The sequence below is a fragment of the Danio rerio genome, chromosome 1, assembly GCF_049306965.1.
Source record: "Danio rerio strain Tuebingen ecotype United States chromosome 1, GRCz12tu, whole genome shotgun sequence".
In the NCBI taxonomy this organism is placed as follows: Eukaryota; Metazoa; Chordata; class Actinopteri; order Cypriniformes; family Danionidae; genus Danio; species Danio rerio.
The window spans coordinates 10,685,827-10,712,502 of NC_133176.1; the positions used below are offsets into that span (position 1 = coordinate 10,685,827).

At 36.2% G+C, this 26,676-nt stretch overlaps 2 protein-coding genes across 6 annotated transcripts; one reads left to right on the top strand and one right to left on the bottom strand.

Annotated features, from left to right (window-relative positions):
• Positions 1-2,796: 2,796 nt before the first annotated feature.
• Positions 2,797-10,568, bottom strand: ubn1 (ubinuclein 1). Its single transcript, NM_001105118.1, is given in 8 exon segments — positions 2,797-2,989; positions 3,653-3,723; positions 5,495-5,936; positions 6,447-6,544; positions 8,691-8,828; positions 8,942-9,053; positions 9,765-9,863; positions 10,365-10,568. Coding segments are annotated over 6 exon segments (948 nt in total). The 5' UTR covers positions 8,993-9,053; positions 9,765-9,863; positions 10,365-10,568; the 3' UTR covers positions 2,797-2,841.
• On the top strand, positions 10,459-26,676 carry uncx4.1 (Unc4.1 homeobox (C. elegans)). 5 transcript variants are annotated; one of them, XM_073944531.1, is made up of 5 exons: positions 10,459-10,537; positions 10,652-10,735; positions 17,559-17,648; positions 23,766-23,941; positions 25,372-26,676. In XM_073944531.1, the coding sequence occupies exons 4-5, from the start codon at positions 23,891-23,893 to the stop codon at positions 26,344-26,346; spliced, it is 1,026 nt and encodes a 341-aa protein (XP_073800632.1). In that variant the 5' UTR covers positions 10,459-10,537; positions 10,652-10,735; positions 17,559-17,648; positions 23,766-23,890; the 3' UTR covers positions 26,347-26,676.

A 26,676-nucleotide genomic window follows, 5' to 3' on the forward strand; every position in this document is an offset into this window, starting at 1 on the left:
TAGTTATTGTTAGTCATATTAGACAAAATAATTGTATAACATACTAACAGAGACTAATTAATGACCACAGTGGAACCCCAAAATACTATTTAGTTGCTATTTTAAATTTATACTTTGCCACATTCCACTAAATCAATAAGTTTTACAACAATAAGATTTCCATCGTTTAAAATATAATAAATCTTGTGTAATTATATATATTTTCTATGTATTTTTTATTAATGTAGGTTGGATTAGGTCTGTTGATATCATTTACGTAAATGCACAATGCATTCGGAAAGTATTCATAGTTCTTCACTTTTTCTACAGTTTTATTTTTTTTTGGCTACAGCCTCATTCCAAAATGGATTAAATAAATTTATTTCCTTAACATTCTACACACAATACCTCATAATGTCAATGTGAAAAAGAAAGATTTTTTTGAAATTGTTGCAAATTTATTACAAATAAAAAAGCTGAAAAATCACATGTACATCAGTAATCACAGCCTTTGCAGTGAAGCTCTAAATTGAGCTCTGGTACATTCTGTTTCCACTAATCATTCTTGAGATGTTTCAGCAGATTAATTGGAGTTCATCTGTGGTAAATGTCAGATGATTGGACATGATTTGAAAAGGAATACACCTGTCTATATAAGGTCCCAGGGTTGACAGTGCATGTCAAAGCACAAACCAAGCATGAAGGAATTATGTGAAAGGAATTGTGTGTAAACCTCTGAGACAGGATTGTCTCGGGGCACAAGGCTGGGGAAGGTTACAAAAAAATTCTGCTGCTCTAAAAGTTCCAATGAGCACAGTGGCCTCCATCATGCATAAATGGAAGATGTTTGGAACCACCAGGACTCTTCCTAGAGCTGGCCGGCAATCTAAGCGGAGTCATCAGGGGAGAAGGGCCTTAGTCAGGGAGGTGATCAATGAACCGATGGTCACTCTATCTGAGCTCCAGCATTTTTCTGTGGAGAGAGGAGACCCTTCTAGAAGGACAACCATCTGTGCAGCAATCCACCAATCAGTCAATCAATCAATCAAAAAGGCATCTGAAAGACTCTCAGACCATAAGAAACAAACTTCTCTGGTCAGATGAGACTAAAATTAAACTCTTTGGAGTGAATGCCAGGCGTTACATTTGGAAAAAACCAGGCACCGCTCATCACCAGGCTAATACCATCTCTACAGTGAAGCATGGTGTTGACAGCATCATGCTGTGGGGATGTTTTTCAGCAGCAGGAATTGGAAGACTAGTCAGGACAGAGGGAAAGATGAATGCAGCAATGTACAGAGACATCCTGAATGAAAACCTGCTTCAGAGTGCTCTTGACCTAAGACTTGGGCAATGGTTCTTCTTCCAGCAGGACAACGACCTAAAGCACACCGCCAAAATATCAATGGATTGGCTTTACAACAACTCGGTAAATGTCCTTGAGTGGCCAAGCCAGAGCCCAGACCTACAGTAAATCCTATTAAACATCTCTGGAGAGATCTGAAAATGGCTGTAAACCATCACTTCCCATCCACAGAGCTTGAGAGGTACTGCAAAGAGGATGGGCAAAAATTCCCAAAAGACAGGTGTCAAGCTTGTGGCATCATATTCAAGACTTGAAGCTATAGTTGCTGCCAAAGGTGCATCAACAAAGTATTGAGCAAAGGCTTTGAATACTCATGTTCATGTGATTTATTCGTTTTTTTATTTTTAATAAATTTGCAACAATTTCAAAAAATATTTTTTTCACATTGTCATTATAGGGTATTGTGTGTAGAATTTTGAGGAAATAAATTAATTTAAACCATGTTGGAGTAAGGCTCTACCATTAAAGAAAAAAATGGGGGCGTCAAAAAAAGTCAAGCGCTATGAATATGTTCTGGATGCACTGTATGTGCTACACTGAATGAAAATGAAACAATATTTCACCAATATTTTGATGTTTTATTTTCTCAAAACATTAAAAGTAGACAGTTTTTGATTTATTGTTACCATTAGATTATATGGTCACACTTTAAAATAAAGTCCCATTAGTTAATGTTAATGCATTTAACCAACATGAACTGAGAATGAAATATACTTGTACAGCATTTATTAATCAAAGCTCAATATTTACTAATGCTTTATTAAAACAAAATAGTTGTGCATTAACAACTAACTATGAATGACTTTTTCATTAACTGAAGGTGAACAAAAGGTCAATAAAAACTGTAATAAATGTTTTGTTTCATGTTTGTTCAAACACTAATGAAAGTGTTACTGATTATATTATGCATAATAATAAAACTGATCAGATTACAGTAGTGTTGTTATTATTAACATTATTATGCACTATTGACACAATGCAAATGAGTCAAATTTGATCAATTGTCCATAACTGTTTTTCACACAAAGACTCGTCACTTATATGATAATAAAATTCAAAGGATCGTTGCAAACATCATTTTTGCATTTAAGGGCTGTATTTTTTTGTCTTTAGAGGGAAAACTGTCTTTCAAACACTGTAAAATGCTCAATATACTTTTGTATTATGTAATGCAGGGACATTCTCAAAGATTATTTTGTCAGACAATCTTATCTGACTCAAACTAGTTTTCTGAAGAACCTCTTGAATTAATATCTAGATATTGTTTCTCTTTCAATTTCAAACATTTAGATCGAAGGTAACCTAAAAGAGTGCCAATTATGACATCCAAGAAGCAGAATATAATATGAACTTTACATTAATTATATTTGACTCTTTCATAATGATTAGAGATTCTAAAAGATGAGAAATCACACTGAATGAATGTAAAGTAAAAACCAAGAACAAAAATGTAAGAAATTGTCAACATTGAATTCATTTATTTTAGTGTTAAGGTGTCATGCAGTTCTCAAAACCTGCTGTTGACTGTGGAGCTTTTTGGCTCTTTTAACCAGTGTGCCTTTGCTGCAGGACAGCTGTGATGCCAAGTAGGAGAAGATTCTGGAACGCACTTTCCCACCAAGCTGCTTAGAGTTCACTTCCACACTGAACATATACAACGAGACAGAGGATAGCATTACAGTAAGAAAATACACTGTCCTAAATCACGATCAACAGTAGAAAAAGAATGTTTAGGGATCTATATACAGAATGAATTGTTAAAGTGATAGTTCACCCAAAACTAAACCTTCTGTCATCATTCGCACTCACCCTTTACCTGTTTGACTTTCTTTCTACTGTTGAACTCAAAAGATATTATTTTTAAAAACCATTGACTTAGATTGTATTTGTTTTTCCTGGAAGTCAATGCTTGCCGATTAATAATATTGTTAAGAATATCTTCATTTGTGTTCAACAGTAAAGAAATTGCAACCACTTGAGGGTGAGTAAACAGTGAGTCATTTCTTTTTATTATTGGTTGAACTATGCCTTTAAGTGAACTGTAATCAGTACTTTCTTTCCTCATGGTCTCACTCTTTAATTCAGCAAATAAAGTAAACTACATTCACACTATTACGGTCATTTGACTGTCAAGTACACCTCAGATTATAAACTACATAGTTTTGGTAATTAGAGAACAATTTTAGAGGATGTAAACACTCTTTGCTTGATATATTGATCTTACAGAAGAGAATGAAATATAATGATTATACATTTGGCATATTATTTAGATGATGTACAATGAATTAATATTCATCCTCCACTTACTCTAGTAAAACACTGTTGAGTTCTGAAGACAAAATCTCCATCTTGTTCTGTCCTTCAATGTTTTTGGCAGCCTAAAATAAAACACAAGTCATGTCTGAGAATAACTCATGTATTCCTACAGTACAAACTTATAATCTAAAGCCAAAAGAGCAAATGTCTATCCGACAACTCTCAAAATGATTTAAAAGTATTACAACTATATGTCATTGAATTTCCTGGCTTTTTTCTGATTTTCAATGCACTGTAAAAAATTGATGACAAAAAGTCAAGACAACAAATCTTCAACTACAAACAACAAAAATTCAACTACATTTAAATTATACAAAAGTTTAAATTAATATTTTAGTCTGTTTGATTGATGCAAGTTGAAATAACTAGTATAGTTAACTGAAGATTTTAAAGGAGCAAGATTTTGTTTACAGTGTGACTAAAATGTGATGAAGTAACGTAAATGTGTCAAGACTTTCAATTTCCTTACCTTCCATTCATTTTTAGCAATTAAAAAAATTATGCTGCTTGATGTTGTAAAACGTAATTTACTTATATTGTTTAAATATTTATTGAGTGTCGGCTGACAAATGAGCAAGGAATAAAATGGCTTAGATAAAATAGACCAACCACAAAAATATGGAAACTCAGAAAAATTCTTTAGAAAATTAATTTTTAAGAATGAAAGCCAAATTTAAAATGACAAGCTAAAATACATGATATTCCATGACTTTAAAAATATTTAATATTCCCTGACTTTCAGTGTCTGGAACAGACCTTCTAAAATTCCATATTGCAGATATGACTTGGAAAAAAAAAAAAAATAATCCCTGACCTTCAGTGTCTGTAATAGATCCTTTAAAATTCCATGATATTCCAGAAATGACTTGAACAAAAAAATCTATATTATTTCCTTAATGTCAGTGTCTGAAATAGACCTTTAAAATTCTAGAAAATTCTAGAAATTACTTGAACAAAAAATGTATAATATTCCTGCAATTTCATCATCTGGAACAGACCTTTTAAAATTCCAAAATATTTCAGAAATTACTTACATTTTTTTTTTAAATCCATAATTTCAGTGTCTGAAATAGATCTTTTAAATTCCATGATATGCCAGAAATTACTTGAACTAATAATATATAAATATTTTCCAACTTTTATCATCTGGAACAGGCGTTTTAAAAATCCATATTCCAGAAATTACTTAAAATAAAAATATATAATATTCCCTGACTTTCAGTGTCTTTTTTTTCTTTTTTAAATATTTCCCAAATAATGCTTAACAAATCAAGGAAATTTTCACAGTATGTCTAATAATATTTTTTCTTCTGGAGAAAGTCTTATTTGTTTTATTTCGACTAGAATAAAAGCAGTTTTACATTTTTTATCAACCATTTTAAGGTGAAAATTATCAACCCCTTTAAGTTATTTTTTTTTCCCTGACTGTCTTCAGAACAAATCATCGTTATACAATAACTTGCCTATTTACCTTAACCTGCCATGTAAACCTAGTTAAACTAGTTAAGCCTTTAAATGTCACTTTAAGCTGTATAAAAGTGTCTTGAAAAATATTTAGTCAAATATTATTTACTGTCATCATTGCAAAGATAAAATAAATCAGTTATTAGAAATGAGTTATTAAAACTATTATGTTTAGAAATGTGTTGAAAAATATTCTCTCTGTAAATCAGAAATTGAGGGAAAAAATATTCAGGGGGGCTAATAATTCTGACTTCAACTGTAATATTTCCTGACTTTCAGCATCTGGAATAGACCAGAATTTAAAATTCCATAATATTTCCAAAATTCCATAAACCGTGGAAACCTGCCCGTTGCAATTGCAACAATTACCTGTGAAATGTCCTTAATGTGTTGCTCTAGCATAGGCGGTAGACCATCGGGAAGTAATGCAGGTGGTTTCTCAGCGACAGACACTACTAGAGCCTCTCCGTTCACCTCCTCCAGACCTGGAGGGCAGATGTTCTGCGGCTCGCCTAACAGATCATCCAGGTCAAAGTCTTGCTCTGCTGCTTTGACTGCTTGCAGAAGGTCGTCTGCACTGGCAGAGCCGATGAGTGAGAAAAGAGGGTCAGATGAAACATGTGCTTCCTGAATCTCCGCTTGTATGGCGGGACCTGTGTGTATGGCATTGAGAGAATGCAGTTCTTTCTCTCTAGAATTAAACTCCTTCATCTGCTGAAGCTTCTCCTTATGGAACTTCTTCAGCATCTTATCGATACTTAATGGCTTCTTGTTTTTCTTCTTCTTTGCAGAAGATTTATCTGGCGGGGTGCTGAGAAACAAGCCAAAAATAGGAGAAGTAAACTTTGATTGTTCGTTATAGTGATCCTGTACAAGAATTTCAAACATGTTCTTAAAGGATAGTTCACCAAAACCAAAATGAACATTCATTATTTACTCAACCTCTGAGAAACCACAAGTTTAATTATAGACAAAAGACCCAGGTAAAATAATAAATGATTATTTTCTCTTTCTTATAGCATTCTAGTTTTGACTTGTTTGTAGTTTTAATAATATTTTGGCTAATTAACTCAAAAATAGATTCATTCATCTCGATGAAGAGACTCAAAGATCAGAGACAGGAAAATGATCCAAACTTCCCATCAGTATTATTTAGTTGAATATCGGAGACATTAACTTTCATAGTAATGTTTTAGTCAATGTGAACTGGTTTCCAACATTTTTCAAACTATCTTCCTTTGTGTTAAATGTACATGTTTGGGTGAACTATTCCTTTAACAGTAAACATTATACAGTAAACTAATCTCTGGAGTAGATTAACCTCTTTGTGAATTCCTCTTCATCCTTCTTAGCAAGCCCATATTCATCTCTCTTCTTCTTCATTATCTTCTTCTCTTTTCCTTGCTTAAGCTTTCGTTTCTAAAAGCAATTAAGAAGCACGAAATAATAATGCATGTTGAAAAATGAAAGTGATCATGTGTAGAACAATCATTTGCATAAATCTTAAGAAAAAAAAAAAGAGAAGAGTTGCACAACCAGCTATGCACAAGTTACTTGGTTACTTATACACTACTAAATATGTCTTCATGTGCATAATTTAAAATATAACTACATAAACAAAATAACTGTGAAAGCCTTCAATAAGCAATGGTTAACACTGATCTACAAAAAACGATTAATGATGCAGTGTTACATAAGTGAAGCCTCACATTTTTATAGTTCACACAGAGGCGGTAACAAATTTATTTTCGTAAAACTTTCATTTTTAAAAAACTGCATTATTTGGCCGCCAAAACAGCATTGTCATGTATATTGATTGCCAACACAAAACAACTACATTTTTTCCCATTTCTGCAGTGTTGTGTAAATGCACCAAATGACTGGTGCACCTCAACTTTCTACAAATTCAACGTCAATTTTGCAAGATACACTGGAAAAAAATGGTTCATTCGATTTACTAAATTTAAGGTCAATAATTGGAATCAATTTAAATTGGCTGAATTTAAAGTGTGCAGTATGTAAGTTTGACACCCAGTGGTTGAACTAGGTACTGCACTTTTGGATCAAAACACGCAAGTGTAGATTGCCAGATTTACAGCGAGCCTGACTATCGAGCCTAAAGGCTGATTTAGCCCATGTTCAAAATAAAAGCAAAGGCACATGGTAGAAAGAATATTATCCATTATAAAGAGAGTTTTTGTTCCAACCAGCACCTGAAATTTTTATTTTAGAAACAGCTTCTATTTCTTGCAACTGAACAACGAAAAACTGACAATGATCACCTCAAGTACACCTCATGTTCTTTATTCAGTGTTAAATGCTTATAATGAGAGTTTGAATGTCATTTTACATGACATTTATTGCCATGTACTGAAAGCTGCAGCAGATAGTTCACCTCAGATCTTAAAAATAAAATAAACAGTCTGTAATTAAACTGTGACTCAACACATATCAATGATTCAGCATGTACATTTAATAATGTTTCAGAGGTTTAATATATGTTAATTAGATTACGGGTGACGCAGTAGGTAGTGCTGTCGCCTCACAGCAAGGTCGCTGGTTCGAACCTCGGCTCAGTTGGTGTTTCTGTGTGGAGTTTGCAAGTTCTCCCTGCGTTTGCGTGGGTTTCCTTTGGGTGCTCTGGTTTCCCCCACAGTCCAAAGACATGCGGTACAGGTGAATTGGAAAGGCTAAATTGTCTATAGTGTATGATGTTTCTCAGAGATGGGTTGTGGCTGGAAGGGCATCCGCTGCGTAAAAATGTGCTGGATAAGTTGGCGGTTTATACCGCTGTGGCGACCCCGGATTAATAAAGAAACTAAGCCGACAAGAAAATGCATGAATGAATGAATAATTAGATTACAAACCTTACTATTTCATTGGAGTGCAGTAAATACACTATTCTTTTTCTGAATGGCTGGTTCAAATTTCCGTCATGTTTCGTCTGGCCCAAACAGCCAAACTGCTTAATGCAAATCTCGTCAGGTAGTGTGTTGTTAGGACATGAGGTTACAATGTAACCTGCTCAAATGTTTACATTCGTAATATTTATATTATTTGCTAATTAATAACCTCATGTGGAACTCTGAATCTGCTTCTCATTTTAGAGTCTGCTACTGTCCACCAGAGGTTGCATTTCAGTCGTGGACGCATACTTTGACAGCCTTCATGACTGGATGATTGAAATAAGCTGTTTTCAACCCGGGGTGCTAAAATATAATTGGCTAAAGTGGCATAGGGCGGGTTAAAAGCACCAAAACAAAGACAGACAAAAACACACATTTTCAAAGCAGAACATCTGACTTAAGCATTAATGTTCAGATAAACAAGAATGCTAACTTAGCAAGTTTCTTAAATTTCTGCAAACATATAAAGCCATTTTTATGCATTAGAAGAGTCAAAAGCGTACACACAGCACCTTTGAACTAACAAATTAAGTGAAATATTACTAAATTTAGTTTGTTTGTTTAAATTCAGCTCTTATAAAATGTTCACTAAAAAAAGTTTTTTTTTCAGTGTAGAGGTTATTAGACAGGTTGAAGAATTCTTAAATGTGTTTACACACCTTGGGTTTAAGGCCACTGTCCTCAAAATCATTCTCGTTCTCTCCTTCATCAGAAGCTGGCCGGAACTGCAGAGTCCCAGAGTTGATGTAAAAGCCTCCATATCTGGTGGTCAGACAAGCTGGGACGAGCTCGTCATACTGTGGACACGGTGGCATAGAGGAAAAATGTTGACTTGAGTAAAACCTTTTCTATAAGGGTATTTGATATTCTATAATATCATCTGGATATACAAAGACTGGCCAGAACTCACAGCCTCAGAGTTATCAATGAACGAATCGGACTCATCGTAACCAAAGCCCATATCCACCAGGTCCTGTAATCTGTCTTTTTTTCTTTTGCCGGCTCCACCCTAAGCAAGAACACTGGAGATATTTACTGCATGTATTGGAGAGAGATAAAACTAAAATATCACCTGCTTCACAGTTAACCCTTTAAAGGGCACTCACTGAAATACTCTGGTAAAACCTGGTAATTACAAGACTTTTATGACTAATGAAAAAAATTATGAAAAAAAATAATGAAACAAATTATATTGTAATCAGGTTCCTCACCTGATAAAGGGTTAAAGAACAATAGTAAATACAACAAGAACAATAAAACTTAATGACAACCAGCATTTTATTTACACTGTAAAACCCAAAAAGTTAAGGTAACTCAAACCAATTGAGGAAACCGATTGCTACAAACCATTTAAATTCAAAAACTATTCCAGATGAATACTGTGACTTTAATCCATTTAAGTGAAAGTACAGTGCAGTAAAACCCAATAAATAAAGATAACCTAAACCAACTAAAATACTGTAAAACCCAATAAGTTGAGACAACTCAAACCATTTTAGGAAAACCAATTGCTACAAAACATTCAAGTTAAAAAAACTAATCTCTATGAGTTCTGTGAACATCATTGAAGTAATGAGGTACTTAACTTAGTTCAAAACTCTTTATAAATGAGCAGAATTAACTTTCAGTCAGTTTTGAGTTAACTACACTCATTTCATTTGATGAAGATGACTGTTGGACTGACATAGATGCCTTTGTAAGTGGAATATATATCCACTTGAGTTCATACTCACATATTTGGCTTCAAATTTTTTTGCAAGTGCCTCCAGTTCATCTCTAACTGTGTCTTCTACCACTTCGTCGAATGTTTGTTTTGTTTTCTCAGGGGTTTCCTTAAAATCAGAAGAAAGGTTTAATCCACAGGAACTAAATCAATTACTCAACAACTTAAACTAAATATTAGTAAATGTTTCTTTGGATTTACAATTTTTCATTGTACATGAGAAAAACCTAATTTTTGTTTTATTCTGTAAACATCCGATGACATTTCTTCCGAATTTAAAATAGATTTCTTTGTAATTTACAGCTTTCTCTGCATAAAATAACATAATTTCAGACTTTTTCTAATGTTTTTAAATGTTTTAATCAATTTTCATTTCCAACATTTTATTTGAAATCTAGAAGAAATGCTAAATGACACATTTAATTAAAAATAAATAAAAATAAACTAATAATTTTCTTAATTAGCCAAAATGTCATTTTGTTTACTGACAATGCTCAACACTATTACCATTTATAAATCGGTAGATATTTTCCATTAAAGTTTTTATTTAACCAAAAACGTTTTGTAATTAAACATTCGTTCAAACAACAATGCCTGTATGGTTGTTTACCTTTGTGCTGATCAAATCCGGGTAGTTAAACTCCGGGCAGCGTTGTTCATCCGGCTCGAACAGCTTTAATTCCACCCTGGTTGCAGCATGTGGAGGGGGTGGCGATTCTACCGCCGGGTTTGGCGCAAGTAAACCCGGTTTGACAGTTTGGTCAGTGATAGTCTGGATTGGAGGTATGGCGGGCAGAGGAAAGTGTGCGTTGCTTGATAATGCGGTGAGATGAACTCTTTTTGGCGCGGCCATATTGCTCAGACTGACGGCAACGTTCTTCGGTTCTTCCCGAACAGGTGCGAATTTGATTGATTAATTATGAACCCGTGAAGTTAATTGAAGTCGCTGTCATTCCCCTGCCTTGAAAAGCGAAGATGGAGGTAAGCGGCACTTCACAATCAGCATCCTAGAGAACAACACGAGAAGATGCAATGGTTCAACCAACAAAACCATTTTAGTTTTGGAATAATAATAAGATTAACTGGTACCAAATCGTGTTTTCTTTTTTCTGGCTAACTTATGTCAATTGTTTGTAGGACTTCTAATGTCCACTGTAAACGAATTATATAATCAATTAGTCCTGACAGCATGTTTTAGTTCATTGTACCTTAAGTTACACAAGCTGTTTTAAGTCGGTTTAACATTGTTTAAGATTGTTATTTTTTGTACCTGGACTCAACTTAGTCTTAGTGGGACCTAACTAATTTTGTCATTTACTAAATACACACAAAGCATGCTCATAGGACATACCTCTGTGCTCTGACCCAGATACTGTGCCCCAGTAAGCCTATACCTTACTCAGTGTACCCATATACACTAAACTGTGTAGTGTGGACTTGCTATAGGCCCACAGTGGACTTAAATTGTGCCCCACTCTGTTTTATGTCGTTTGCCGGCATTGTATATATATATATTTTGCCCAGGCATGTTTGCTTGTAAATTTGTGCACTAATACACTCAAGTACAAGAAATGTGAGCTTTATCAAACGGTATAATACTTCAAAACTATTGCATAGTAATAGCTATAACAGAAAAGCATACCTTAGGAAATTGAGATATAAATTGGATCCCATGTAGAAATTACCCTTTTACATTAAGAAACATCTTAATGGATTCCTTTAGGAATAGTTCCAAAATACGATACTAAATGGGATCCTATAAAGAAATCTTATTAAATTAAAAATTGACATGGGTGGACTCATAATTTGATTCAACTTTAAAAAAAAAATTAAGGCAACCAAGATTGTTTTTACATTGTAGGCCTACTTTTAATTTTTTTTAACAGTTTTAGTTTTAAAATAGGCCACTGAATAAATTTTGCAATTTGAATAGAGTATTTTATTATTATTTAAAAAGTACAATAAATGACAAAATTTAAACACTTGCAATGATAATCTTGACCGCTTAGAATTGTAACTTCTGCAAATAGTTTGTAGAACTCCTAAAGTATTTCTACATTAAAACGTATAAGATCAATTATTCATAACAACATGTTTATAGTTTATTGTAACTTGTCAAACTAAGTTAATCATGTTCTGACCTAATTTTATAAGTTACACAAGCTGTTTCAAGTCAGTTTAACACAATATAAGTTCAATGGACTCATGAGCTTAATTTGATTCAGCTTACAAAATTCCAGTGTAGTGTACTTTTAATGCACTTCTAATGTTCAACTAAAGCAAACATCTCTTTACGCTGCTATCTTTGTCTTTATAAATGGGCTAGGATACATGTGCAAAACCAAGTCTGATTTTAAGTCTAACTTATTTTCCCTCGGCTAAACCTTTGAAATATAGGCCAGTGACAGCACATTTTAATAACAGCGTATAGGTGAACGTAGAGAGGTTCTTTAAAACGTCACAATGTGACGCAATAAAGCAAATTAGGACGTCGTGAAAATGTTTTCTACCCAGATTCGTTGAGTACGGTAAAAACGTTAATACAACAGTGTCATTGACATTGTATGTAACCTAATAATATATATTTTCAGGTCGCATTTTCATTTAACCTAGATAGCTGTGCGTTTGGTGACATGCATTTTTTCCATGAACCATTTTCCATTGCTATAGCCTAGTGCATTTGAAGAAAATGCTAGAAATAAAACCTACCACGGATGTTTCTCCATGTCATGTAATGGTGACTCGCTGCTGATATGCTGTCCTGTGCGACATGTTCATGAAGTCTCCATCAGCCGGTGTCTTCCTTTATCTTCGCGGCCCTCGGTGAAGCGCGGATCCGTCGTCGCATTGGTAGTCGAACAGTCTCCGTGAAGGTTTCGCTAGAGTTATCATGGCAATGGAGAATTGTGGTTTTCAGATACTGAGCGCAAATAGAAGATCTCTGACATGGATTGGTTCCATTTAGCGACCTACAAGATTTCCGTTCGAACTACGTCGACGTACAGTTATGCTGGAAGCATTTTATTAGACACATTTCATCACTGATACGGACACCCACAAGTATTTCCCAAAATCATAAATCACTGCTCTCATTGGACAGATCACTGTAGTCAGTTTAATCGTCATCATCCTGCGCCTGATTTTTTTCCTATTTTCTACATTAGGAAGTCACTTGTGCAGCAGGATTCACTCCGTTGTCTCCGTTTAAGCTTGTGTATTAACCAATTAGATGATATAGTTGTATTCTATGTAACTGTAAGACTGTTAAGGTTTATACTTATACTTCTTCTTCTCATTTGCTATTTTCCCATTGTTAATGTAATGACCAACGCGGTGCTGTCCGTGGTACTGAACACGCAATTACTGCAACAAAAAAGCATGCAATGCGAGTGTAAGGATGTGCACTGTGATGTAGGCTGTACTGTTTGTATGGTTTTGCCTATGAATTGTCAGTTTAGGTGGTTATATGGTATGCATAAGCTAGTAACCTTGACATAAAAATATTTATAAGACGTGAAATAGTTAAATGTAGTCAGATTTGATAAGGTCTAGAGGAAAATAATATAAAATTACTAGTAGTTAATAATAATTGGGGCATTGTTTCAAGTTTTGTTGTATAGTAATAAGTAACCAGTAGATGGCAGCAGATTTCTTAAAACTGAAGAAAATTGTTCAACAATAATTTGGTGGTGTTTCTGTTAATACACTCATATGCATGAGACTCTTTCCCTTTTGGTCGTTTTTGGAAAAGCTAATTTCTTTTTAGATTCATTTAGTTTTACCATTTCATTTCTATACCAGATTTAAAAAGAATAATAGAGTGGCTAGTAGAGAAATTAATATTTCAAGTTTCTAAACTGAAGCATAATTTAATTGAATATGATTCTTACATTGGTAGTGTGTCCATTATAATTGGTGATTTATTATTGTTAGGATATTTTTTAATGCGCTGCTGTTTTATCGCTATACAACAAGATTGAAATGATAAAGATAACATGAGCTACAACTTTCCAACAAATATCCTCAAGGTACTTATTATAAAAAGAAATGCATCCGTTGCCTACACATGTGGTCCATTTAATGTTGAGCTGCACGTTATCAGTCTTTTGTCAATATCACTTGACCATTGTGACGTCTTTCATATAATATTAAATTAAATGTTTCAATTTAATGTTGTAAATAAATCTGCTTTTTTAAAAATATAAACACTGTCACGCATAGAGGAATATGCAGAAGACATTGGCCTGCAAATCAAGGCAAAAATGTATGTAATTCTGTTCGAAATTAGATTTTTTTTGTTTTTACTGTAATAAGTTCATTATAAAATGTAAAAAAAATACTGTATTTGTTATTATAAAGCAATGTTTTCTACTAATTTTTAAATATTATTAAATAAATTAGAAGATTACACATGACAACTATTTCCTCCGGCCCACCTAGCCTCAATCAAGTTTGGTCCATTTAAAGTTGAGCCGTACGTTATCAGTCTCTTGTCAATATCAGTTGACCATTGTGACATGTCTTTCATATAATGTAGACTAAAACAATGTCCTTGAATGGTACTCCAGTGCCTTTTTGAGAAGGTAAAACTTTTGTTTCTCAAGAGATGCCCAAAGTTGTCCCATTGTAACTTTTATTTGGCCCACCAACCCATCTGAGAGGAGAGTGAGAATGATGGAGAGGGTTGGGGCGATTGCCATATCCTTTTTAGCTAAAAAAGCAAACTTAAATTAAATGTTTCAATTTAATGTTGTATATGAATCTGCTTTTTTAAAAATGTAAATACTGTCACGCATAGAGGACTATGCAGAGGACTCTGGCGAACAAATCAAGGCAAAACTAGTGTAATTCTGTTATAAAATAGATTGTTTTGTTTTAACTGTAATAGGTTCATAATAAAATGTATAAAAAATACTGCATTAGTTATTATAAAGCAATGTTTTCTGATCATTTTTAAATATTATTAAAGAAATTAGGAAATTACCCATGCAATTACCTCCGGCCCACTATAGCCTCAATCATTGGCCTTTCATAAGAAAAAGTTTGGGCATCCCTGTTCTATAAAGAGAGCGCATATAGGGCTGGATCGGCCAGATGGCAGCACACCTGGTTCATCATAGCCACCAAGCAGCGTCTGTCTCTTTAATTCTGTCTGATATGAATGAAAGACCTGTTTCAGTTTAAAGTGCTTGGCCATTTTGCACCAACTGAACACGCATTAAGAAACACTGGCAATAAATGCAGGTCATTTTACTGACTTTATCACAATGCTCTTTCGTATTTCCTCCAGCGGAAATCTCCAAGTCTCCTCTTTGAGCTGCATTAAGATTCACCTCAGCTTCTTCTCTACGGGCGCTCGCCGTGGAACGAGCCTCTTATGAATCGAATTTGACAGTCACAAAGGCGTCATAATTGCAGTCTGTCGCATTCCATTCCATGTTAACATATCACAAACTTATTCAAACGTAATTCGGGACGCATATGCTTTCGCTCTCTCTCTCTCTCTCTCTAGCAATTATAAATGAATTTCACGGTGGAGGCTTTTAATGCTAATAAGATCCCCCTCCCCGCTGGCTTGCGAACGAACAGGCCAGTCTCACTGACAAACAGGGCGCGAAGACCCGTGGTGTGCGAGAGAGACATGTATGGCCTCAGAAGAAGAGAGAGGGAGGACAGAGGATCAGATTGCATCTCTTTTGTTTAACCAGACTCCTGTTTCAATGAGCTAATGGAGCGGAAGAGATTGGCGCCCCGCGGCTAGAGGAGGCCGACAGAAGCGCCGAATTAAAAAAGGTGTCAATAAATGTGTGAAAGACAATGAGCTAAAATACACAAGCTTTATAGGGAGGACAAAGGGGGACAGATGGATAGTGAGGAGGGGGTTCCGACCACTGACAGGACCCCTCAGCGTTTCATCAGAGCGGAGAGAGAGTTACAATATTGTCCCGGGATGATTTAAGGCGCTGTGGGACTCGGGTCCCCAAAGTGAATAATTTAGTCCTTTTATTAACTTGAGCAAACATGAGCTGTTTTTAATTAACCAGTTAGATCAGAGCACGACGGCCAAATGCATCCATCAGTGGGTGCTTTAAGAGAAACGCAGAACTTAAAACAAGTTTAACATTTCGGAACCTACTTTAGGGGTGCCGATGGCATTTATTAGTTGAATAAATATTGCAGAACAATTATATCATTATACAATTATAAAGTCTACTCACATCTTAATGTTTACTGTATATGTCGAGTTTATGAGAGAGGCAATGACTCGGATTACCAGTAGGTAGCGCTCTGGCTACCATCAGTCATCAGTTGGGTAGCCTAATTAAGCAAAAAAATTAAGTACATTTAATTAGGCTCTGGATCCATAAACACAATTATGTATTTAATTGATGGGCTCGTCTAATTATTCTGTCGCTCAATTTACACCTGCTTGCTTAACTGTGTATGAGAACCATGCTTTGGTACGGTAAGATACTGAACAAATAGGCCTATTGCTGGAGAAGAAACGATTGAATAATGATGTTTTATCAACTTAAAATATTTATATACATTTTACTCAAACTAATTTTCATTTATTTAAAACGTCAGTCTAAATTAAAAATGGTGGGCTACTTTTTAAGGAAAATTTTTTATTTAACCCCCCAAAATTGACATCAACACAGATCAGTTTTATAAATCTTTGGTAACAAAGTGTTTACCCTAAATCAGACAACCAAAATGGTCTTGGGTATAGCATAGGCCTAATCATTTTTGGCTGTAGGGTTTAAAACAAAGCAGCTCTTTTGGGCGACAAGGATAGGGCAACGAAGGCAATTCATTAAGCTGCCGAGTTAACCTGCCTCGCCTTAATTAAAACATCTCCGCTAGTTTACAGTGTGGATACTGGGGCGTCTCTGGGGTGTTGGGTTTCCTGGGCGCAGCAGATGGCCGCGCCGGCCGAAAATAATAGTTGACGCTCCTCCTCCCATGTTTTATTGTACCAGACCCGAACAACCGTGAGGCCGCGAGCCACCAGGGGATTAGAACAGCGTGGATAACAAAGAGATATTAACTATTCAAGGCGCTCACCAAACCAGCGCGGTCAGTGCACATCAAGAACCTGATTGATACCCAGGCGGATGACACGAGTCACATGACGTGTTTGAGATTTATTTATTGAGAAAGCGAGAGATGGGTGATCTTCGGTTCTCTGAGGAGCTATTTGACTTATAGATCGCTGAAGTCTCCAAGCACTTCTTGTCACCATCGATAAGCCGAGTTTTTATTAAAGGGGAGTTAATTTTTAACTCTTCAAGACATTTGAAATTATCACTGACCTTTACGTTGTGTAGAGTCTGTAGTGTTTGGATTTCAGCAAAATAACAAAAACATAGCTCATTTCCAACATTAGATCCCAATTAATAGTTTCTGTAAAACTTAACTAGTTTGGCTATTTGGTTTTAGTTAATCATAAATGGACATGAAAATGGAAAAAAAAGGGCCACAAACTTTCCTTGAATATGTTTTCAGTTCTTATATATAGGCTATATATTGCTGAAAGTAAATAATAGTAATAAAACAGACTATATAGGGCATCACTGGCGCAGTGGGTTGCACGATTGCCTCACAGCAAGAAGGTTACTGGTTCGAGCCTCGACTGGGTCAGTTGGCCTTTCTGTTTGCATGTTTTCCCTATGTTCGAGTGGGTTTCCTCTGGGTGCTCTGGTTCTCCCACAAGTCCAAAAATTTGCTCTATAGGTGAATTGGGTAGGCTAAATTGTCTGTAGTGTATGTGTGTGAATGAGAGTGTTTGGGTGTTTCCCAGGTTGCAGCTGGAAGGGCATCCGCTGTGTAAAACATTTGCTGGATTGGCGGTTCATTCATCCTGACTATATCAGACAGTATCTGTCCACAAGCAAGTATTTTTTATATTGTACAGTTTGTTGAATATTTAATAATAGTATTGAAATAAGGCAGTGGTAAACTTATTCTGATGTTTTGATCTTGCCTTGCAAACCTTTTTAAGTCACGTTTTTTTAAGGAGGAAAGAAAATTGAAGAATGCTGTAATATACATATATATAAATGATTTAACCCACTTAGTTATTTCTGTAAATCTTTAAAAAGTTAACTTTTGGCTCACCAATTTCGTTTGCAAACCTACCATTTGTTTTAGATGCAAAGAATCTCTCTGGTCTAGGGCAGAACAGGATCGTAAGTACATTAAAAGTGTGAAAAAAATAAGGAATTTGGAACAGGCAAACTTTGTCCCCTATAAGGCCATACAAGGAAATGTAGATTTTTAACCTGGAACCACAGATGATGGTTTTACATTGTGGAGAGATATAACCACTAAAAATAATTATTTAAAAAGGAGGTAATGTTATCATTTGAACAGGTGAGAACTAAATATAAATGACCCCTAAATATATATATTTTTAGATATTTCCCAATTAGAAGCTTTGTGCAGAAACATATTGTCCCTTGATTTTATTGTCATTCTACCCCCCCCCCCAAAAAAGGTGTCTCCTCAATAATAAATCGAAATCATGAATGAAAAGTTTTTATGAAGCTTTTTTTGTTGCTGCAAAAGTTAATAATGAGGCAACCCTAGATGTTTGGCAGAAAGATCTGGGATGCTCAATCGATGCAGACACTTGGGCACACATTTGGCAGTATTTAAATTATTCTCCATTCTGTGTAAAGTTAACGAAAGTGATTTTATGCATTGTATTTGGTATAAAAATTAAAGGCTATTGGGTACAGATTAATAGGAGGTTAAGTCTTATATTTAATACAAGATGTAATAATTTGAAGAGTGCAACAAACAGGAAGTTGTTTAACTATCTTTCCTATGTTTTAGAGTGTATTTCTTAAATGTAGTATATCTGATAAACCACCGACAGTATCAGAATGGAATAAAGTAATATTTAAAAGTAATATTTGATGTTATGTCATTGAGATATATTACCCACAGGTCAAGGGGAAATTTATTTATTTTGCAAAACTCTTCTATTGTTTTAATTGTCACTTTGTGTATTTTTATGTCTTCTTTTTGATCTTCATTATGTGCTGTGATAATGCTATGATGTTGAGAAATGTGCTAGTTGTTATCTGTCGTTATTATTCTGTTGTATTGTGTTGTTAAAATAAAGGCAAAAAAAGTATAGCCTTTTATGAAATTTTAAGTTTAATATATTGTGAGTGTTAAAAAAAATCATAATATGAAATTATAATTTATTCACTTTTTATTAACTATGATTTATTATTGACCATTACGTCTTTATGAATTACAATACAAAATGTTTTTGCCATATACATTATTGGACACCTTGCATTCAGCTATAACAGAACGCTAGGTGGCGATAAAATCACGGTTTCTTTATCCACATGACAGTTCAAGTTTTTGACAGCTGTGATACCTGTGCTCTTGATTACCAATGAAGTCGTGTCACAGGTCCGTTCTGCTAATTTCCCTCGCTTTTTCACGTAGATGGATTGAATCAATATGCTTTTAGCACATAAAAACGCGCAGCCCTCTTCTATATCCAAGTGCTCCTACACTGTCCTTCAAATTCAAAGTGAAAATAGTGGGCTTTGAAAAAATATGTATGTAAATTACGCTCACAAAGGCTCCGAAAAATTGCCGTCATCACCATAGCTCCAACGATATCATTATATATTTTGAAAATGTTAATCTGTTCAGCGGATTTCCCTGGGGAGGCAAGTAAATTAGTTCTATTTCCGAGCAAACCAGCGCGAGGCAACGGGAAGCGACAAGCACCTTCGATTCGCTGATTACAATTAGACAATCCCTGCTCGGGGTCCGTCAAGCATTGATAATTTTTGGCATATTAAGCACGTTTTAGCAAAAGGTGATAAGTCAGATTTAATTGAAATGAAATTATTGCTCTAATAGAAGTTTGAGTTATTGTTATTAAAAGGATTTCCATTTTGCCCAACCTCATAAATGCAGACCAGGGTAAGATTTCTGAAGGGCACTGTAGGTTGTCGAGGCATAATAAGGTAATTTGAAGGGGAATTGCGTTTTATTTCCTCTCTCTTAGTCAGAAATGAGGTGAATTAAAACTCGGAATCAATCGCTTTTTGCTTTCCGCTTTCTCTGCAGTCAGCCCAACAATTGCAGATAATTAGTGCGCGGGAAAGTTTTAATTGCATGATTAGCTGAGCGGGATTAGAGGGACATTTGCCTGGTGGGATAGCCTAGATTTCCACTAAAACACCAAACTATGTGCTTGAGTGAAACACAAACACTGAAAGGAAAATCATTTTACACTTTAATTGGTTCCGTTTGTGGATCAAATGACTTTCAACAATTAATTTACGTTTCACACTCTAATTATCTGTACATCGACTAATGTGCAGCTCAGTTATGATAGCTACAAATGAATTCACGTTACGTTAATTCAGCAATTAAGACCTTCAAAAGTAGTATATTGATTTTTTAATTAAAATGTTTTATTGGAACTAATGGTTATTTATGATTAACGTTTAAAAAGCAAGCTTCAGGGTGAGATGAGTATTTATAAAAAGCCCAATCCATTTCATCTTAAACTTTCTATGCACTTAATAAAGAAGCTAACAAATAAACCCGACCCCTCTTAACCTCTTTAAATAAGTTTATTTCAAAAGTGTACATAAATATTTATTTTACACTGAAAAGAAATGTGTAAGGGTTGTGATTTATTATATAAACGTGCATGTACAAATCCTTAGGTGGATTTCCATATACGGCATTCAGACGTTAAAATGATTTAATTTTGACACGTGTTGATTCTTCATTTGTTTTTATAATACCGCCTTCTAGTACAGATTGAAAGTATCGAAAGTGTGATAAAAGTGGGCGAAAACGCACTGAACCCTGCCTCTCGTGTGGCTCGGGTACGTATTATTATGAAGTTAATTAAAGCTCGCGCATCTGACACAGTCACTCCGGCGGATTAAAAACAACGGGCGCCTTGCAACGCTTCGCAGGGGCCGCGTGTCAAGGGTTGTCTACCCAGGAGCCGCGCGCACGTCGAGCGGATACCGCTTGCTCAGAACTGGAGGGGTGCCCTTTCAAGAAGCGGTTTTCAAAAAGCAAACGACAAGAAGCCAATTATTGAACTTAGATGTCGGAGGAGGGGCAGAATGAAACGATTTCCATAATTCCTGTATGCGATGTGATGAAATGTTTGGGGATAAAGAGTGGAGGAGAGAGATACAAACCAAGCAGCATCAAACGCGCGCTCACGCAGGGAATGTGTGCTTTGAAAGCTACTAGTGCTGGAAGAGAGGCCTTTTTTCCCCCCTCAAAGTGCTGATTTGAAATGAACACATTGAAATGCAGAGAGGCGGCCAGCCAACAGACTGCGGGGTCAAGTGACGAACGGATTATATGCTTCTTCTTAATAATATTAATTAAACAATTTGCATGCTAATAAGGTAACAATTATCGTGCCTCTCTGTTGAAAGATTTAGGTTATTACTACACGCCATCCGGGTGCTGCTGAGGGTCAGCGCAAGCGGGCGAGTGGTGAGAAATTTCAACTCAAATTAACATTCTGGCAGCTGGAGAAATTGGATAAATAAAGTGGAATTAATTCTCAGTAATGGAGGAGGAGAGCAGGGAGAGGGAAAGACCCGTGTGCTTGCTTTACACATGGATGGGATTGATTACCATCCTGTATTCACAACCATCTCTCTTTCTCTCGCTCACTCACTTCTTTCCTTTCTAAATCCAATGCTAAATAAATAACAACAAATAAAAATGGACATGCTACAGATGAACTAAATACATTTATTCATTTTTTTCCTTTGACTTTGTACTTTTATTCATCAGGGGTCACCACAGCGGAGTGAACCGCCATGAACTACATTACAAATAAAAAACCTAAAAGTTTACAATCCTTCCATTATAAAATAATCACAAAATATTTAATGATTATGTCCCTCTTAGTTTAAACTTTTAATATTTTGTCTGTGCACCTGTGCGAGCTAATCTAACCTTGTGCATTTGTGGATTTTAATCGAATGTAATGCCTCATTTACATAGAAACTTTCTATTAAAAAAATCCTAATCTCACTTTAAATGGTTTGAACTTATTTGTAAAATGACCTCACACCATACACTCTCTCTGGAAATAACAAAGATGTAAGTTCTTTAACTTTACAAAACATAAAAACTAATGTAAAACCCTTGACATGTCAAGATTTCAATCGGATCTAGCTTTCCTCCCTCGCAAATAATCTGTCAGGCTCACTTTTGTTTCCACCTTCAGATATATATTTTTTCATAACACCTGCAAAGATCATGGCCACAGTAATCAGAACTGTGGAAATGAGTTGAAACTATTCGAGGCGCGCTCGCGTGTAGATATTAGAAAGGCTGAGGTGCTTGTAGTTTTAAATTCATCCTGACAGCTCGCAACAGGGTGGGAGATGCTTCATCCGTTCTAGGATCACTCTATTCAGGGCACGATGCCTCCGCGTAATGGGAGAACAGCGTTTTACGCATTCAGAGAGAGCCAGACGTTCCTCGAAAAGTATCAGATGTGGGATACTTGGCGTTTTCGGTTGTTAGGATGTTATTTTGTGTCTGTACAGAACAAATGCGGCGGTCAGAGCAGAACAATTAGCAATTGGAACAGAACCATTGTGTGTTTATGTAGAATTTAGTCGGGAATCAATCAATTTGCCGGTTTCGCCTCCTCCCCTTTCTCCTCCCCCTCGCCTAGTTGTGATGTCTCATGTCGTGTTGTGACAGCGCTGGTATTGTTTATTGAGGTGGATGTCAGGTATAATTAGCAATCGATATGGAAAACGTTTGTGTCGTGGCTCTGACGTCACCGACGATTAGGCTTTCTTATTGGTCGCGAATTCCCTAGCGCGAGAGCTAGTTATTTGGACAAGGGGAGAGTTGATGTTGACAAAGTAGGAGAGAGCGAATAAGCCCGCACGCCTGCCTCGGTCTCCTTATTCCTAATTCGGGAGCGCAAGGCATGTCAACGCCGCACGTCCCTTCACGGCTGCTGCATGCGTTCTGAGGGAAGAGTTGGAGCTTGTTTTGGCCAGACGAACGCGAGATGCAATGATGGATAGCCGGATCCTCGAGCATCCTCATGCCCAATTTGGAGGCTCTTTGGGAAGCATGGTTGGAATGGGTTTCCCCTACCACCTCGGTCATCATCATGTTTACGATATCTCCGGACACCAGCTACAGTCGGCGGCCGCTGTACCTTTTTCTATAGACGGATTACTTAACGGATCATGCTCGGGGTCTGTTGCAAACTCCAACCCATTGCTTGGATCTGGTTGTGGTGTAAACGGGGATAGTCAATATAAACTGGGCGGTAAGAGAATACTTTTTTTCTCAGTATAGCATGTGTACAGTTTTTGTGAGTATTTAATAGTTACGCGAGGCCTCTCGCCAAAAGAATCTGGAATATTTCTGTTCTTGCACTTTTGAATTGGAAGATTTTACAGGTTAAATAGAATGTAGGCCGATTTTACTCTTACTCGATTTTAGTCTAATGATGCACTGACAAATAAATTGTAGTCTTATTGTTACTGTGATAACGACAGGTGATTTTTTTTTCATTGGATTAAAAATCTTTGATTTGTGTTATGGGCAACCCTATGTATATTTATAGTTCTATAATTTTAAAATGCATAAATAAGATCATAAAACATTATGCAAACGTGTTAAAACCCTGTCAAATTAAATAAGACTTTGAACAATAATCAAATGCATTTTCATTTGAGTGTATTTTAAAATTAACATTAGTAATACTGCATTTGACCTATATATTTTAAGTACCCTTCACCGGTCAATTTAAACATGAAAAATAATGCACTTGTTTAAAATATTGTCATTTTATTTTATAATCATATGGATGTTATTCATTTTAAATTAACGTTCTTTAAATAATTTGCCAACAAAATCTTATGTATAATTTCTGCTAATTTCAAGCAGAATGTTTATGTGCATGTTCATCTTTGCATGCGCGTTCTGAAAGACTTTGTGGTTCTAGATGGCGGAGACCCCGACAAGGAAAGCCCTGGTTGTAAAAGGAGGCGAACACGTACAAATTTTACGGGTTGGCAGCTGGAGGAACTAGAGAAAGCCTTCAACGAAAGCCATTATCCGGACGTGTTCATGCGCGAGGCGCTCGCGCTACGTCTAGACCTTGTTGAGTCACGTGTTCAGGTAAATGATGGTTTGTTTTTATGTCACAACAAAATCTTTCATTGACCTTTATCATAATGGCCTACTAATTATTAATTAGACGGAGTAGCAATAGCCATGCTCATCTGTTTGTGATTCCTATAGGTTTAGTGTGAATTTAATAGAAAGCCTTTAAATGATGAATGTCAAAATTATTATTTTCTATGTGCATGACATGATACACAATTTAAAACAACATTACTTTGTAAATGATAATCATATAAAAGTCATTTAATCATTAAAAACATTGGTCGATAATTTAACTGATTTGGATATTAATTCATGCTAACTGATTACTGGTTTAGTTGTGTATGAATGCGATTTTTAAAGCGAATTATTATAAACAATTTATATTCAAAATAATGCTATTGTTACAATGTTTCTAATCTTTAAATGCCCTGTTTTTTATCATAATGAAACAATATTGCATTGTAGTTGATAGCTAATATATGTGATCAATTTACCTATTCTTTACTAATAAATGCAGGCCAGTGGGTTGTAAATGATCTTCGGTAACCGCTGAACGTGCAGCTTTTGTCTGCATTTAATCATTTTTTGTTGAAAATCGACGCTGGGTGAGAATCAGTTTTGTTTGGGGAGTTAAAAGCTTAGCTTTGTATTACGCTTATTCCTTAAGGAAGATTAGCCTGCTTTATCGTTTGGTTTGTATGCTCACAGATTTTAGCAAAATTAACATTTCATGTGTATACACAGCTATTGTCATGTAGCCTCGATGTCTCTATGTTAGTATGCGTCTTAGCCTGCTGGTGGATGCTAACTCGCGTGTTATCAGCGCTGAACAGACGGCAGTCGCCATGTGAGGGGCCTGGGTGTGAGGTGCAAGCCTGCTGCTCCCTGCCTCTTCTGGGCCAAATCTGTCCTAGCGCTTATACGCGCCTAAATGAACTTTAGGGGAACAGGCCCAAATTAGCCACGCAAGATCCAGGCTTAATTGAAAGATTGAGAGTGAGCCATTACATTGAATCAACTGATAATTAAGACAAGCGCATCTGTGGCTGCGAGCTTTATGATAGAAAATATGCTTGGATGTAAACATTCCCTCTGTCCAAGTTCGTCATATTGTTAATGAACCCTGGATGTAAAACAAGACATATTTTCATAAAATAAGTGCCATTTAACCCTTGTATTTTGTTTGTATATTTTGAGAACTATTGCTGTTTTATTTAACCGAATAAATGCTTAATATTAAATAATGTGATGTCTAATAATACTGAAATAAATTATTTAAATATTCCTAGCAGGTGCTTCTCAGATTCATTTAAACATTTGCATTAATAATAATTTTGCCAGTCGAGAGTTATAGCTAATTAGACGTATTTTCTTTAACATGCATTCATACTCATATTTCTAACGTGCATTTATATTCACTAAAAAAACTATTTGATTTCTAGGTTTGGTTTCAAAACCGGCGAGCCAAATGGCGCAAAAAGGAGAACACGAAAAAAGGGCCCGGTCGACCGGCTCACAACTCTCACCCCACTACCTGCAGCGGCGAGCCAATGGACCCAGAGGAAATAGCACGACGGGAGTTGGAGCGTTTGGAGAAGAAAAAGCGAAAACAGGAACGTAAACTGCTCAAGTCTCAGAACAAGCTCTTAGCCGGTGAGCTCTTCCACACGCCCGGTTCTGACAGCGACAGTGGAGTATCGCAAAGCACCGATAGCGAGTCCACTCCGCACACTGGGCCTCAGCATAGCGCGCACCGGCAGCAGACAGAACATATATGTGAGCAACATGCACGCCACCAAAGAGCCAGTACGGTCAATGAGACAGCGGAGCCCATGGACTCCACACGGAACTCTGGCCTGTGCCCCGCAAACGGCATCACACGCGCCTCCACGCTCCAGAAACTCAACCCATTTAGTGTGGAGAGTTTACTAGCCGACTCGAGTCCCAGGAGAAAAACTATCCTGGATTTTTCTCAGTTACCGCCGCAGCGACCACTGGTCGGTAAAGGCCATTTCCTTCTGTATCCCATTACCCAGCCGCTGGGTTTCATTGTGCCACAGACAGCGATGAAACAGAGTCATGATTCAGGAAACTCGGGTCACCACTGTTCCACGACAGACACCTCAACCTCAAACCAGAAAAATGTCAATCACTTGTGCAGAGACAACACCGGTGCAAGCGACGAGCTGCAGAGAGAAACCAAGAACTCTTCAATCCAGTCTCCAAGCACAAGCTCAGAGAAATGCTTTTCAGAATCTAACTCGCCACAAAAGGAGTCTGAAAATGACTCCGAGTCCACTGTCACAAACTCTAGTCAGAAAGAAAGCATCTCTGCTAACCTGTCTGAATATTCTGACAGGAAAAGCCGCAGTTCTGCTGACACAAATACAGATGGAGAGGATGTAGACATGGACTGAAATATAAATAGGCCAGAAGCAGTGGCGCCAAGTGACTTGTCACAATCCCAAAGCTGATAACGACACGTTTTTTTGTATACAAGACTGTTTGAATTCACTTTTTCTACTTTCCAGAAACGGATATTCTTTATTCAGGTGAACTGTCTGTCTGTTTCGGCTTAAAATGTTTGTTCCAGTTCAGTGGCTCTGCTCACTTGAAGGAGCAGGTTAGCTACACGAGCAGGACACACGAACAAAACATCCTCAAATCGTTGTATAAATGATAAAGTATCGAAAATATTTATATATGTATCATTTTGATAAGTAATAATAAAATATTGTGAAAGAAAA

Bases quoted from the DNA above. Each gene is read 5' to 3' on its own strand.
- uncx4.1 (XM_073944527.1), top strand. From the start codon at position 17,534: ATGAGAGTGTTTGGGTGTTTCCCAGGTTGCAGCTGGAAGGGCATCCGC. The intron at 17,649-23,765 runs GCAAGTATTTTT...TTGTGGTTCTAG, and splicing joins CAGACAGTATCTGTCCACAA to ATGGCGGAGACCCCGACAAG. The intron at 23,942-25,371 runs GTAAATGATGGT...TTTGATTTCTAG, and splicing joins TTGTTGAGTCACGTGTTCAG to GTTTGGTTTCAAAACCGGCG.